We start from the raw sequence: 12,323 nt of genomic DNA, 5'->3' as shown, positions 1-12,323 counted from the left end.
GTTTAGACAATAATCCCTTTGATAACCGATTAAAAACAAATGCAGGATACAACTGACGAATGTTTTGTTGACACCTTCCTCACCTCCTTTGGCACCTGTGGAGAGAATACAAGCGGCAGTGGAAACAAATAGAACATTTATTATTTCAAACAATCAAATTCCATCAGTTCATATTTAAACAAAAGTAGGTTTACGTTAAATCCGTCACCTCGTAGATGGCGAATCCAATGGTGAAGAGGTTGGCCCCCATCTTTCGCTCTTTGCGTCTGTTCTTCTGCATCAGGGACACCACGAAGGTGCAGACCACCTCGTTGTCTTCCGGATCGTCGTCCTCCTCCAGCAGGCGGAGGCGGTACTGAGGGTTTGTCCAGAAGGTGTCTGCAGAACAATCAAATCTTCTCACATTTACATGAAATAAACTTTCATGTTTGACCTTTTATGGTTTTGCACTGATTTGCAAAAGCCATTCAGTTTTTGTTGTTGTTCTTGTTTTAATCAACTGGACAGATGAAAGCAGACATTTTTGATTAATAAAAAGCTTTATTGCTCTACCTGGATAGTTCCTGCAGCCTCCGGCGGAGCAACCTCTCACCCAGCGGCCCTCGTTCACAGAAACCGTCCACTTGTGGATCTTATCGTCCTCTAGGGCGTCGGGTGTCAGGTTACAGATCTCAATCTTAGTGTAATTCTTCTTGAAGTCCTCAAATGACATCCTGAAGGAGAGCAGAAAGTACAACAGACATCATGAATGAAAGGAAACTCAAAAGTGCCTTTTGAGTTTTTTGTTGTATTGTGTGTGGCCCAGAGTAACATTTTCTGTATTTAAAATCCTACGTTACCAATGCCCCAAATATTTTCTAATTTTGCCCAACAAGACCGGCCGTAGTAAATCTCACACCAGCCAGCCGGCGGTCCCATGTAACTCACAAGGTTCCCTTATGTTTTCCCACTTGAGCTCCTGCCCCCCAAAAATGTCTGTGCACACCAAACGCTTCTAAATAACCCCAAAGGATTTGCTCACCAGTAGAAAAATTAAAGTTTTGGAGAACCAAATCTGACAGAAATACAGTCGGATCATCTACATATGGCTGTGGACAACAGATAACTGACTGGCAAAGTTATCTTAGTGACGGAGACTGGGTGCTAAAATTAAATTGAAAGGTGCTTTCAACCAATAATTAGTTCTTACTCTTCAGCAGTTCGTTTATTGGACATTTAAACATTCTTAAACAAATCTAAACATCTTAACGGCAGTCGCATGTTCAATAACCCGACACTCACCAGAACTCTCCATCCTCTGCGTTTTGGTGCTGCAGTTTGTCTTTGTCAGCCTTAGAGAGATTCGCCCACTCTTTGGAGCTGTTGGAAATAAACAAAAAAGAAGATGTAAGTTCCTTAACAAGCAATGTATATCTGAGACTGGGGATAAAACCTTTAAGGAAAGTGTTAAACAAGAAAAAAAGAAATCCTCACTTGTCACTCCAGGGGCCGTTCCATTCCACCTGACCCCATGGGTTCCTGAGACGCACCAGACGAACTTTGTTCTCCTTTTGCTGGGAGGGTTTACACTGTCGTGATGCAGAGAGATGGAAATAGTGAATCGCACGCTGTGGAACCGAATGTGTTCCAGTTGAGCCGCCGGCTTTACCTCGCCCACCGCTGTCACAGAGTAGGCGTGACCCTTCACCAGTCCCGTCACAGTGCGGGTCTCAAAGCGAGCAGGAACCAGAGACTAAAGCCAATCATTGAGCAAAAATCAAGAAGAAACCAAGAACAGAGGAAGAGAAAATATGAGAAAACATAAAAGCAACACACAGACTACACTTCTAACTAACAAAAACTCCTGCATCATACTCAAAAAAGGCTTATCTTATATAGTCACAGTAAGATAACCGATCCCTCACATCAATGGAGCAGCCCATGAGTGAGCCTCTCTCCAGGGCTTTCTTCATGATCTTATAAAGCTCTTTCGGAGCTTCCTTCATCTCATAAAACTCTGTGACGCCTCCCGTGAAATCCTCCATGGCTTCCGTGGTGTTCCCGCCTTTCAGGGCCTCATAAGAGCCGTGAAGCCTAGACAAAGCAACAGGCAACAGAGACTCTTTGGTCACTTTTTCTCCTGTCAATTTAAATGTGTTTATTTAAAAAGGGGCAACGTACATTGATCAACAAATAAGGCTAAACGCAAAAAAAGCTAGTTGCCTTTTGGGCAATTTACTTGGTGCTACACATGTAGGATTGGGTATCAAGCACTTTCAAGTTCTGCCTGAACACATCTCTAATTACGCCTTTAAGCAACAACGTCAGAAACCATACGGACATAAAGGTCAATGTCTCCTTTAGTCACCAATTCTTACCCGCTTCAGCTTGCCAACATCATCTCCTCAGTGCTACCCAGATTGAGTTGTAACTCTGGACCAAGTAACTTAATTTTGTGTGGTGAAACATCTAGAAATCAAAACATTTCTTCAGCTTCCAGGGTTGTCGCTTGCTCCCCAACGTTAGTTCCCAATAGTTCCCATCAGAGAGTTCCCATTAGTTCCCATCAGAGAGTTCCCATTAGTTCCCATCAGAGAGTTCCCATTAGTTCCCATCAGAGAGTTCCCATCAGGAAGGTTTTTGCATTCTTCCTTTCTCTGTAGGAGTGAACTTTGATAGTTCTAATGCTTATTCAGACTTTGGGCTCATGACTGAACATCCAGGCAAGTATGTGAAATCCAAACCAGAATTGTGTGACTAGGGCTTGACAAACGCTCACTTTTATGCTGAGTACGCCAATCGAAGCAGCTTGCAGCATTGCGTTAGGCCATCTTAATCAATGATAGCCACAGTTCCTATTGGCTTACTAAAACTGAAGCCTTTTCAGCAATGGACTCCCTCACTTCACTAGTTTGTTCTAAAGAACCAAGATGTACAATAACCACAACTTGGACATTGCTTCTCTTTCCATGTTTCCAGTTTGCTGAGACAAGGTTCACCAATCAGGAGGTTGTCTTAGCAAGTTGGCTTCCACAGACTCTTCCAGACAGCCTGTATGGTGGGAAGATCGTAAGAAGAGTTTGTAAGGAAGTGCAGCCCTAGATCCTGGAGATACTAGCAACCCTATTACGCCTGAAGCCTTTGTGTTAGAGAAGAGGAAGATCTGACAAAAGCTGACCACACCACAAAGATCCCCTCTTAGGTTTTCTAAAAAATAAAAACATTCCAAATGTCTTTTTTGAGCAATTTAGCCATTAGCAACATTTTGTAAGCCAGCATGTAGTCTTTACTGTAAGATCTGTAAATCTGCCTGTAACTTCTTCTGTAATTTGTCCAAAAGTTTAAAGTAACAATTAATGGTGAGACATGATTAAAAAACATTGATCTAGTTAATTAGAAGCTTTCACAGCCCCAACAATCCCGTCTTTATCCATTGAACCTTCCCAGGTTTGTTCCAATACCTTTGACATAAGAGGTAACATACAAATATGTCTGTAGACTACGTTAATAAAGGTTCATAGTCTTACAGGTATTACATCAGCACAGTTTCAGTTAATTAATAAAGAAATTCCTGACACGGTGCAGGATAACTACTAGATGTAACCATAAATGAAAAAAATTGTAATTAACAATAGGGATCCACAATTGTTTTGAAAAAAAAACCCCACACATCCAAACTCGCATCCACAGAAACAAAAGAAATGCTACATCAGTAAATATAAACTATATGCAATAATGAAAAGTGATAAACGCAGTGCAGCAGCTGAAAGCACCTCGTAATGCCTCTGCTCTTTTATGCTAAGGTATTATGACTTACTTTGCGTAGGCCTTCTCCAGCAGGGCACTCCAGAACTCGTTTCTCTCGGCGGACTTCGTGAAGACCAGCTGGTTGTTGAAAGTCGGGACGCGGTCGTCAATGACGACGTCGACCCAGTCGCCGTAACGCCAGAACTGCAATACAGAGAGTCCAAAAACATGAGATAGATGACAATGTCTGAGTATGTATGGTGATCCCTTCATTACTGGTTCTTCTTTTGTTTATTATTGGACTTTGTGACTGTGGTACTTTGCTAAAGTACTTGTAGCTCCCACACATTTATATTTTGTTACATTACAAAAAAAACAAAGTTCATTATATTTCATTTGGATTTTATGTGACAAACCAAGACAAAGCAGTGGTGGAAGAAAAAAAGAGACGCGATTTTCAAGCATCTGAAAAGTGTGGCATGCATCATTCTCGTTGTGATTACGGCTTATAGCCTTTCTGTCCCGGCTTCACACATACAATAACTTAAATTCTTTTCTATTTTTCTCAGTAAAATAGTTCAAGATGAGTCAAAATAGATGGAGAACATCTACAAATGTAAATTTCCACGTCTTGCAGCAGATTCTGAACTGGATTGAGATCTGGAGACTTTGACTGGACCACTGAACGCGCAGAACAGTGTATGCTTAGGACTGTTGTCCCGCTGGAAAGCTGGGCACCGTATGGTTTTCTTTTCTTACCGCTCTTTTATAAATGCCAGATCTGTGGCATTTCTAAGTGTTACATTTTCTCTAACAAACTTCTACTAAAGAACAACTACGTTTTCACTGAAATGGAATTATACACACTTATAAATAGACTTCTGAATGCAGCCGTTGTACCAGAGTTTATTTAATGGGATCAAAGTAAAACAGGCTAAATGCAAGACAAATATTTCAGATATCGGTCATAGAAAAACAATCTAAACAATGCATTATTGTCTTTACGATTCACAATCATTCACCACTTGCTGCTGGTCTACCACGTAAAAACCCAGGAAAATGCAAGATATTTATGGCTCGAAAGTAACAAAAGAACGTTTAGTATTTATAACAAAATACTAAACGTTCTGTTAGAATAGACATTCAACAGAACATCTGAAATTTTTATTTTTTAAAGTAGATGACCACACCTGGAAGTGAAAGATGCCGGCATAGTTCTCTGTGAAGCTTTGCTCCTGGGGAACAACTCGATAGAGGAGCTTCTCATTCAGGGTGAGACAAGCAATAGCGGCTAACAACCAGCAATCACCTAAACAGAGAAAACAAACTTTGAACAATGCACGTAGGTAAAGAACGTTCCAACGTGAGCGCTTCTGAGCCACAATTTCTACCTCCGACTATATTTAGCCCAGAATATATTGATAAGTTTTGTCCTGCAGGAGGGAAAGTTTTCTGCTAAGTGCTGATCGTTGTGTTTTTGTAACAGTCACACAAGAACAATGTGGATTTTTTTTTTTTTTTTTTACAACAGGGAATGATTAACAGTGTCTGCCAAGACTTTTGTTCCCTTTGGTCCCCTTTATTTGTTGTGTGAACGGAACAACAATGGGAAGTGCTGCCGGTCGGATTCCCTTCCAAAAGAGTAAGCACAAAACGGGGAGGCTGCTGCAGGCAGAGAGGCCGAATGCAGGGGAGACGTGGGATATGGAATAATATAAATTTGTTATAAAAGAATTACTGATTGCACTTTAAAAATTAGGTAGCTTTATGTTATTAAAGGTAAAGTTTAGACAGTAATGATTCCTGGTTAATGTCAAGTTGTCACAAAGACATTTTGAATAATGTCAACTTTGTATTAAAAGTGTCATAATTTACCGAATGACGCTTTATGACAACAGTCATAAATATTCATGAAGGCTTATTCATGTTCATGACATGTGTTATGTCATGTTTATGAAAGTGTCATGACAGTTTTATTCACCCCCCTTCAAATAAAGTGTTACCGAAATTGCTGCCCCATTTTGAAACCTAGAAAGCTTTAAAGGATAAAATCAAACTTTCTTTTGCTGTACAATGTTTAGCCTCCACGTTATCTGCTTTAAGTCTTGCTCTCGCTCGCTATCTCCCAGCCTGAATAAAATGCAAACATGTCTAAAACAGTTTCTTTTTAAATAGCTTCTTATCATTTCTGTGTTTTCTATACCATCTAAAAAAAAATAGAATGCTTAATTTCTCACCCAGCGAGCCACCATCAATGTCAATAAGGCAAAAACAATAAAATCAGATTCCCGCCGTTTCAGTTCAACTCTAAAGAATTAAATAAATTCAACTTTTGAACGTCATCTTTTGAAAGTATAGGGAGAAGCACAAGATTTTAATCCGCTGATGAACCAAATGCGTTTTAAAAAATCTAACGAGACAGAGTTTACCAAGATCTCCCTGACAGATGTCTGTCCTACTCGCTCCTCCGACAATGAACTGAGGGTTTTCACTGATTTCCTGCGAAAACAAAACACAAACGAAAGTTAATTTCAGGTTAAAAGTGGACTATAATGGACGGTTTAATATGAAAGACATTCAAAAAACAGGTATAAAGCAAAGCCTCTTCCTGGATAGCTTCACTTGAATCCCAACATTATTTCATAAGTTTGCTGATGTGTATAAAATTTGTGTATAAAAAAATCATGTCCTACCTCCCAAATGTGGTCCACCCCATCTTATTTTCAACTTTGTGAGATTGCCCTTCCGCCTGCCAACCCGACCTACCTTAGGCCTCTTCCAGACGATGTTCTTGACCTTGTTGGACTTGTGTCCGAGCTCCTTGAAGCCCAGAGACTCCACTGTGGCGGGGAAAGCTTCATCCTCAAACAGAGTCTTCCTCTGCAGGTAGTCCTGTCTCAGGGTGTTGTAGTCCTGGCCGTTAAACCGGATGGGCTTGTTCAGGGACCCTTCCCCGTCTCTCCGTTCTCGTTCCCGGATCAACCGGTCGCAGAAAAAGCCAGATGGCGTGTATGGCATCTCCACTCGGCAGACCTTCAATTTTTTTGTGAGGGGGGAGGAAAAAAAACTGGCCCTGGTCACCTGTACGAAAGTCTTACAAGCCAAAAAGACCCTGGCATAAATCCAAACGGCTATTATCCGATTGGCTGTTCCTCTGCGTGACGTTTCCCCCCGGTCCCCTTCGTCACAGGCGTGAAAGAAACGTTCACCTTTGGGTGGCCATTCACCTGGACGCACAAACGCCACAAACTCACGGGCCACATCAACAGCTGTTTTGTTGCGTTCCCATTGGCCGACGCTCGCCCTGCCATCATTGTTGGGTGACACAAAGGCCAGAGGGCATGGAAAGAGCGGCTGGTGGATGCCCTGCCTCAGCAGAAGGCATTCAAGCCCTTTAAACCTCTTCTCAATGGAGCTCAGCGATGAGCAGCCTCAGCACAACCGGAGCAGGCTGACGCTGTGACGGGCAGCAACACCCGTGTTATATTCTCTTTAAAGTTTCGTCACTGTACCAGATAACACATGTTGACGATAACGGAAATGTTGGTAAAGTCGTCATGGTAATAATAACACAAAGCAGACTTGTTCATTGGAATATCATTGTTTTACTTTGCGTTTTGACTAAGAAGGAAGTCTGAGACTTGAAGATTGGATTGTAGTACAAATTAGATAGATTTTACTAAAAAGATCTCTGGCACTCTGACATTAAGGAGTCATTCATCAGTATGAGTTAAAGTTTGGTTGAAGCTCATTGTCTGACATCTCAGCTTGTCAGGATAAGTGTATACTACCTTACCATTTTTTTTATTCTCTTGAACCGATTCCCTTTTTTGTGTGGAAGAGGTTTAGGGTCACTGAAAAAACTAATTCTGACTTTTTATCTCAGAAGGTTAAAGTCAGAATTCTGAGAAAAAAGTTAAAATTCTGAGATTAGAGCCAAAATTATCAGAAAAAAACATCCGAATTAAACGTCTTAATTCTTCTCTTAATTCTTAAAGTGGAAAGAACAGGATATAAGGAACCAAAAAGAAACAATTTTCAACAGATGATGCCTTAAATTATGCTGCTTTCCTGCCATCTTCTTAAAGATTAACCTGGACTGATCTTACCTCTTTTTGTGAATCCTACAAGTATGTGTTTTCTATCTTTATTGGAAAGTTATTCTGATTAAAGAGCTGTAAAATATCAGAAAATCTTGTTAGTAAATATTGCGATGTTCAATATTAGCTGCCATGTATGCCTATTTTCTTCTCTCTTTCTCACCTGTCACTTTCATCACTCTGCAGCTCATTCTCAATAAGCTCTATCTGGACTTTGACTGAACCATGATTCAAAACTATATATCATTTACCTTCCTCTTCGCATTATGTGCTACGTTGTGTTCATATTTCACAAAACCCCCTTTACATTCTAGTCAAGTTTGAAATTTTAAACATGATAACATTCCAGTAAGGTGGAGGATTTTTGCAGGAGACAGTAGATTTAGCTTCTGAACTAAAACAAGGAGCAGTTTAAGGAAAAAACTTTGATCGGAAAATGACTTCACAAGTTAAAATCTGAACACGAAAAGAGTTAAAATGATTACAGTAATGTAAAATCACCCACACCTTGTTGATATTTGTCTGCAGCTCCATTAGCAACAAAACAGTTAATCAGTCCAAGCAATCACATTCATTAGGTCAAATATTGTCCCATTCAACTGATAAAATTAGCAACCATCGTATTCCTGACTGTTCCCATTGCGGGAATACGCAATCAGTGCCAAAGGAAAAGCAGTCAGGGATTTCTCCAGGATCAGTTGATTTGTATGTCCCAGTCCGTCGTCGCTCTGACGTTCAGGTTGTTCAGTCTGAGCTTGCAGCAGGCTTCCAGGAACTCAAAGGAAGCAGAGATGGATTTAGCACCTGGTGAGAAGATCAGAACAAGGCTTGCTTAGCTTTAAATTAAAGCAACTTTTAAGGCAAGAAGCTTACAAAACTGACTTAACAATAGCTGTTTCCATTGACCGTATGACTGCGCTAATTGGAATCCTGAAAATGAATTTGGTTAATTGAAACGCGGCAATTTCAAAAAAGTTAACCTTTTTCACTAAAATATTTTTGTGCTATGATGAGTTTTTTTTATTTAAACTGTATCGAAATTGGTGTTTTTTGCAAAACTGCCATGAAAGCACTTTTTTTCCACATCAGACGAGTCACATAATCAACAACCAGATGTTACTACTGGTGGAAACCACAAAGAAGACGACAGGAAGTGGTAGGAGGATGATGGCGTGGCATGTTCTTTAATCACTTATCGCGTGAACAAACTCATCCACGTGTGAGTTTCATTGTATTTCTTATTTAATTGAAACACCACAATTGGGAAATGTGTGGGTTTTTTTAGTGGAATATTGACAAAGTTTTGGCCACATTTGTAATAAAAACACAGTTAATGGCAGGCATGGGAAGGATCAGAGCCCCCTGTGGTGGTGTAAGGCTACTGCAGATACACAAAGTAAACTATTTATTTATTTATCCTCTTTTTTTCTTTTCTTTTTTTTACTTCAACATGACTCCAGTTGCTCTGCCTGGGAAGCTTCGATCAGAAATATAGCACTCTTGATCACTGATTTAGAGAGATGATCAATTTTGCAAGAATGTAACAAATAGAAAGTCTCAAAATTCACATTTTTTCCAGTCTCAGATACAGATAAAATGTTTTTGGTCTAGTTTCTAGTGCAAATATTTTAGTACCCTTGAATAAGAAAAAACCAGTCAATAATTCCTTAATAGTGATTAAAAATTACTAGCTATAAGTTAAATAATCTGCCTGTGGAACAAGACATTTTAAGTTATAATATGGAAAAAAATGTCGTGTTCCACTGGCAGGTTATTTCACTTATAGCTAGTACTTTTTCAAAGAGTTATTCACTTAAAACAAGCTCCTATATCTTGCTGAAAAGTTACTTGTAAGTTAGTAGACTTGAAATGAGACAAAGCTAAGATATTTGCACTAGAAACTAAACCAGAAATACTTGGTAAGATTCTGTGTTTTTGCTGTGTGGACTTCTCTGCTGGAGAAGAGCTGCGCAGAGAGCAGCCGAAACAACCATCATTAAATTTAACGATGTTCAAAACAAAGGAACCTTATTTGGTTTTGACATCGTTATTTGCTTGGTTTCATCATGTATTATAATCCGATGTGCTGTAAAACTTACAAATCTTCCCTTGAAACACTCAAACTTCTTTCGGTACGAGTTAAATGTGCTCATTTCAGGGTCGTCCTCACCTGGGACGTGGACGTTCACCGTGGTCGGCTTGCTCTTCACTCCCATGATGGAAACGGACTGAACGACGTTGTCACAGTCAAACCTCCCCTCTTCACTGGCCGAACTGGGAGAAGCAACCGCAACAGCAAACGTCAAACCGGTCCGCGTTGAGTCAGCAGCAGAAGATTTTCCCAACCTCAACTTGAGAATTTTCACGTTTTCAGCAGCGTGACTCACCGACAGAGAAGACGGCCCGACGCCATGCTGAACCGCCGCAGGGAGAAGGCTTTTTTGTCACGGTACTCGAAGGAGTGGCCGTCGTCCAGGTACAGCTCTCCGTCTGCACTGGCCTGAACGTTGAGGAGCAACACAGGTAGAAATGTTCCACGTCGAAACACAAGAATGCTAGCAAACTCTCTAAGGTTTAGCTGAAAACACATCTTGTCTGTTTATGGAGGACACTTCTGAAATATGGCAAATCTTTAAGTATTGGTCATAAAATTCGGTTTTGGTCTGAAAAACACACATATCAGAAGAGCCACACTGTTACTACATGCGCTAAAGCTGATTCAATTCAATTCAGAAATACTTCATTGATTGAGAAAGGTGAGAAAATATCCGCAGTGTTAATTTGCTGATATTAATTTGTGGGGCTCCTGCAAATCAGCTCTCTCAAAAATTCATTGCTTTTCCACACCGATGTTTCAAAATTTGTCTGATAGTTTAAAAAAAAAATTCTGACATTCAAGAGCAAGAACTTTAACCATGTAGAATTTCACTATCCATATTTTTAGAGGTCTCTTGAGACAAATATGTGAATATGTACTATAGTAGATTTGATATCATAAAGTAGAATAGAGTAGCATTAACATTTTGGTATACAGTAAATATTAGCATTTACTGTATGTTTACTAATATTTGATGTTTTTGGGAATAGCCGTTTTAAATCTACCTGGTCTAAGCTGCTACTGTTGCATCAGGTCTGAGTTGCTACCTGGGAGTTTAGGGCCACAGTGACATCTAGAGGTAGCTTCTGGTAGTCGGCCGTACAGGTGCCGCTTCCCGTTGACCTGCAGACCACCGAGCCGCCCCGCTGAAACACTGGAACCTGCCAAAAGTAAACTTAGCTGTAAACACATTTAACTGGAGCAAGATTTGATCTTTCGGGGCTTCTAGTACAATCTGTTTCCAGAATTCGACAACAGTGAGAAAACGGTGTATGCCATTTAAACCACGGAAAAGCTTACTGTGTCCAGGTTGACAGGAAGACTCAAACTCTTTCCTCCTTTGTACGCCTTTGCAGAGCTGATGTCGTACCAAATCTACGACAGAAGGAAATATTTAGTGTCCCATATTCATAAACGGTTACAGTTATAAACGCCTTTACCTCGTCGGAGCCGGGAAGTAAGACTTTGACTGTCTGAGCGCCTTGTTCCGTCACAGGACAGGCGAGCAGGGCTTCCCCTAAGTGAGACAAAAACAACTAACTTCAGAAAAAACAAATGTGTAATATTTCAATATGGAGAAGTGAATCGAAGAAGTGTTCATCACCAATCATGTACTGGTTGTCCTCGGTGAAGGCGCTCTCCTCTTCTGGGAACTCCACCCAAAGAGGTCTGCAAGAGAGTGAATGTTTTACGTTTTTGTGCAGATTGGCACAAATAATAAATCTAATCCCGGTAAAAATAATCCAAAGAGCCATATTTGCACTCAGTTCAGATAAATAAAACTTGTTTAGAGACAGAAATGTGAAAAAAAAAACACATAAAAACTGTAAAGAGAGAATGAATACTTAATATTTGTGCAAAAAGAAAAAAATACAAAAGCACAACATTTTGAACTGAATGACAAAAATAAATTTAAAAAGTGGAGATTCAATGCAGTTATTTCTTGAAAAAAAAATGCTAAAACCATCTTGTGTTATCATATTATTGAATATATTTTAGTCAATCAAGAGCCATTGTGGAGTTAAGGGTCCCTAGAGTCACTTCTGGCTCTTGAGCTGCAGGTTGCAGCAGATCGCAGACGCAGCACGTTTTTAGCTGTATTTCTGTAGGTGAACAGCAGAGGGCAGCATCACTAACCTGACTGGAGGCATACCAGAGGTGTGAGCGAAGTGGAAGAGAGTGTACCAGAACGGCAAAAAGCAGTACCTGGAAGCAGAGGAGTGACAAAGTAATTCCTGTTTTAATACATTTTCCACTAATTTTAGATTAGGTTTTCCAAATACCTTTGAAGGATATTAAAAATAACATTTAAGTAAAAAAAAAAAAAAAAAAAAAAAAAAAAAAAATTAAAAAAAAAGGGGAAAATTGGGGATTTTAAAACTAAAAAAACATAAAAAAAA

General features: G+C 39.9%; 2 protein-coding genes across 3 annotated transcripts in view; both read right to left on the bottom strand.

Moving 5' to 3' along the window:
- capn3a (calpain 3a, (p94)) overlaps positions 1-6,945 on the bottom strand; it is a 26,523-nt gene extending 19,578 nt beyond the window's left edge. The window contains exons 1-11 of one of the 2 annotated variants that reach the window (XM_015039896.1): positions 6,493-6,945; positions 6,156-6,225; positions 4,917-5,035; positions 3,797-3,930; positions 1,905-2,073; positions 1,649-1,732; positions 1,474-1,568; positions 1,282-1,359; positions 553-713; positions 209-378; positions 84-95 (exon numbers count right to left, since the gene is read on the bottom strand). In XM_015039896.1, coding sequence (XP_014895382.1) covers positions 84-95; positions 209-378; positions 553-713; positions 1,282-1,359; positions 1,474-1,568; positions 1,649-1,732; positions 1,905-2,073; positions 3,797-3,930; positions 4,917-5,035; positions 6,156-6,225; positions 6,493-6,744 — 1,344 coding nt within the window. In that variant the 5' untranslated portion in view covers positions 6,745-6,945. The remainder of the gene's footprint in view (positions 1-83; positions 96-208; positions 379-552; positions 714-1,281; positions 1,360-1,473; positions 1,569-1,648; positions 1,733-1,904; positions 2,074-3,796; positions 3,931-4,916; positions 5,036-6,155; positions 6,226-6,492) is intronic. The other variant, XM_015039897.1, reaches the window with a different exon arrangement.
- A 369-nt stretch (positions 6,946-7,314) lies between these two features.
- The window catches only part of ganc (glucosidase, alpha; neutral C), a 15,264-nt gene continuing 10,255 nt past the window's right edge, over positions 7,315-12,323 (bottom strand). Inside the window, exons 18-25 of the mRNA XM_015039895.1 lie at positions 12,061-12,129; positions 11,528-11,592; positions 11,364-11,440; positions 11,224-11,298; positions 10,971-11,084; positions 10,214-10,326; positions 9,997-10,100; positions 7,315-8,630 (exon numbers count right to left, since the gene is read on the bottom strand). Coding sequence (XP_014895381.1) covers positions 8,521-8,630; positions 9,997-10,100; positions 10,214-10,326; positions 10,971-11,084; positions 11,224-11,298; positions 11,364-11,440; positions 11,528-11,592; positions 12,061-12,129 — 727 coding nt within the window. The 3' untranslated portion in view covers positions 7,315-8,520. The remainder of the gene's footprint in view (positions 8,631-9,996; positions 10,101-10,213; positions 10,327-10,970; positions 11,085-11,223; positions 11,299-11,363; positions 11,441-11,527; positions 11,593-12,060; positions 12,130-12,323) is intronic.

Source organism: Poecilia latipinna, unplaced genomic scaffold (genome assembly GCF_001443285.1).
Source record: "Poecilia latipinna isolate Pla-1442-1.1 unplaced genomic scaffold, P_latipinna-1.0 Scaffold489, whole genome shotgun sequence".
Lineage (NCBI taxonomy): Eukaryota > Metazoa > Chordata > Actinopteri > Cyprinodontiformes > Poeciliidae > Poecilia > Poecilia latipinna.
This window is presented reverse-complemented; position numbering and strand designations above follow the sequence as displayed.